This window comes from Buceros rhinoceros, unplaced genomic scaffold (assembly GCF_000710305.1).
Source record: "Buceros rhinoceros silvestris isolate BGI_N320 unplaced genomic scaffold, ASM71030v1 scaffold25502, whole genome shotgun sequence".
Classification (NCBI taxonomy): Eukaryota; Metazoa; Chordata; class Aves; order Bucerotiformes; family Bucerotidae; genus Buceros; species Buceros rhinoceros.
In genome coordinates, this window is record NW_010401034.1 from 27,814 (window position 1) to 30,817 (window position 3,004).

Below are 3,004 nucleotides of genomic sequence, written 5' to 3' on the forward strand. Positions count from 1 at the left end.
GCAGGGGTCAATGGCCACAAGTTTTGGCTTGGGGGTTAGATAGGAAATTTGAGAAATAACTCTTTTTAAGAAGATTAGTGCAGCCGTGGGACTATCACGGGAGGAGGAAACTCCATCCTTGGATTTTTTTCAATACTTGGTTACATAAAGCAATGATAGACCTGGTTTAGTGTCGGCTGTAGTCATGCCCAGAGTAAGTGGTTGGCCTAGATGACCTCAAGAGATCTCTTCCAACCAGCATGTCTCTGATTCTGTGGTATCTCTTTGCTACTATGAAGTGATGTTGCATTTGTTAACAAGTACGTACATTATGGACAAGACTGAGTATAAATTCAGCAGGCATTTCTCCCAAAGTCCATCCCCCAAATCTGTGTGGATATACTGCTGTTGATAAGATACAATTGACAATATTGGTTTAAAAAAAACCCAGCAGGATTGGTACCTTCTGTACTAAATATGAACACAAATACTTGCCAGGTGGAATAGTTATAAAGGTTAAGTGCTTTAGTGTGCAGTATGAACTAGAGGAAACCAATTTCAACATACCCTCTCTGTTCTTTTTTCCAGAAATCTGTACAGTGGTCTCTGCCTTACATTGTGTTTGGAGCAACCGGTCTTTTGTCTGGGCTCTTAAGTTTATTGTTGCCAGAGACCTTAAACAGCCCTCTACTGGAAACTATTTCAGACCTGCAGGTATGCTCGTACTGGAGGCTGGGTGATGAAGCCATGTCATTGCAAGCCCTAGATGGCTCACAGGTATATTCATGTTTTCTCCTAGTACTTTTCTGTTTATTTCAGCTGTCAGCTTGAATATGCCACTCTAAATAGATTAGGACAGTGATTCTTGGCTTGTGGAGGATAGGCCCCAAGGAGATACAGACGATAGTTTAGTAACCTTACCATCATGTCTGAAATGTCTGGAAATGCTGGCTGAAACATAGCTGGGTTAATTCACCCCTTCAAGGCCAAAAGCTTTACTGTCTTTTCTTTTGGGACTCAGAGGTATCTATGCCTCTCTAATATCCAAGATGGATTACTGCAGCATGCTTCATGAGAAGCTGACCACTGAAGTTTGAGAAGCTTTAGCTGTTAAACAGAAGCCTGTATGTGAAGGGTTGTTCTCAAAGGCAGCACACTGTACTTCTGCAATACCAATTGTTAGATCTATTCTAGAAAGACTTGAAGTGGGTTAAAACTAAACTAACCTCTGAGATCCGTCCCACTGTTCGTTCTGGGAAATGAGATCCACTGAAAACACTGGTACTGCAAAACTTCTAGGCATAAGCAGAAATAAATGCGGCAGCAGGATGTTTCTCAGTGAGGTTTGCTTGGATGTTGTTTTTTTCATATCACTTTATACTTGATTTTGTCAAATTACTGGACACCTCTTGAGGTGTGTGCATCTTACAGCCACATGGAGGGTTTTTTTACATGGCTGCTCCTCTGTGAATGGAGTGGGATTAGAAAGAAGTAGCTGGAGAGCTGGAAGTTGTTTGAATTTGGGTAAAATTTTATGTTTAAATCTTGGTCCCGAAATTGTAAGTATTGATGGACTAATAAAAATTGAATAAGTAGTGAGGAGAATTGAGGAGCAACTCATAACAAACTTCAGTTGTCCCATTAGGCTGAGATGAGACAGGATCCTTGTAGCACCTTTTACTTTCATTTGATTTTTGGTCAAGCAGTTCAAGGTTTATAGGTAGCCATAAACTTATTTTCAGAGAAATCAGGAGGCAGAGTAACATTTATTTGTAGAATGGTAGCAGGTATTTTTCCTTTCAAAGGCTTCAACGTGTTGCCTTATTTGCCAGTTTGGCCTGTAATTATTCTTGACCGGACAGCATAGGTGACAAAAGCATCCTTGAAGAAACCTTGAAAGAGGCACTTCTGTAACAATTTTATACTTTAGCTACTTTGCATGCATGTTTTATAAACATTATTTTAAACATACTGGATAATGTGTTACGGCACCACAAATCTATCATGTATGTTTACATCAAATTTACACCAGCTGTTATTTTGGCATTATTACATCTTAACTGTGCAGATGGCTTACTAGCAAAAACCAATTCCAACAAACAGTGCAGGTGTTACAACTTAGAGGGGGGAAGTCACGTTTTTATTTTCCTTTGTAACCAAGTAAGGTCAGTATTGCCCTTGGGGGTGACAAGTATTGTTTGCCTATCAGTATTTGAACAACTTGGTTTACTTACGTCAAGCAGTCCTCTCAGGTTTAAATCCCTGCTTGCACTCCTGCAGGCTTCTTTAAAATCCCAACGTGAATAGGGTCTACAAAAGAAGGAAAAAAAATTTGAGAATGTTCTTCAGGAACACTTTTCCCCAGATGAATTAAAATTACTCAATCCAAATGAAAATAAAAGTCATTGATTCAGGCCTGAAGTAACCCTGTAACTTTAGTGAAGTTGTATCTGGAATGTCTGTCACATTAGGGGTTTATTTTAAAGCTCACAAAGCACTGATAAAATGGAAAGCTGTTAAACATTAACCTTATTTGACAAGGCCATGGAGAGGTCTTATGAAGCTGCTATAAGAAAGATGTAGAATTTATTTGGCATACCCTGAATTCCCCCTGTGGAATCCATTGTCCTTTTGTACCACTTTCAAGGTAACGTACGTTCTGGTTGCCCAGAATGGAGGTTTTGTCCCTGTTAACATACATGAATGTGGTATTCAGGTTGGACAGCATCCAGTGATAACCTGACTTTCCTCAAATAGTTTTAGAAATCCAGAAAAAAGCATAACATGATTCCCTTTATATCTTCTGACAGGTCTTAGTGCTCAAAGTATTTGAAATTCCTTTGCAGCTAACACACATTGCTGTATAAAAACTCCTCAGAAGGCAGATCTAAAGCTACAGATTTTGCTTGCATGGTACTGTCAGTCAGGAACATGATTTCCATTTCTCTACTTTTCACCCTCTCTCTCACCCTTTGCATATGATTAGGCAGGCAGAAGTCTTAGGGTGGATGCAGGCATACTGGGG

General features: G+C 39.6%; 1 protein-coding gene across 1 annotated transcript in view; it reads left to right on the forward strand.

The window, feature by feature from the left end:
• SLC22A15 (solute carrier family 22, member 15) overlaps positions 1-756 on the forward strand; it is a gene marked incomplete at its 3' end in the record, with an annotated part of 16,169 nt that extends 15,413 nt beyond the window's left edge. Inside the window, exon 11 of the mRNA XM_010132141.1 lies at positions 568-756. Within this exon, the coding sequence (XP_010130443.1) occupies positions 568-756 (189 nt within the window). The remainder of the gene's footprint in view (positions 1-567) is intronic.
• Positions 757-3,004: the final 2,248 nt, after the last annotated feature.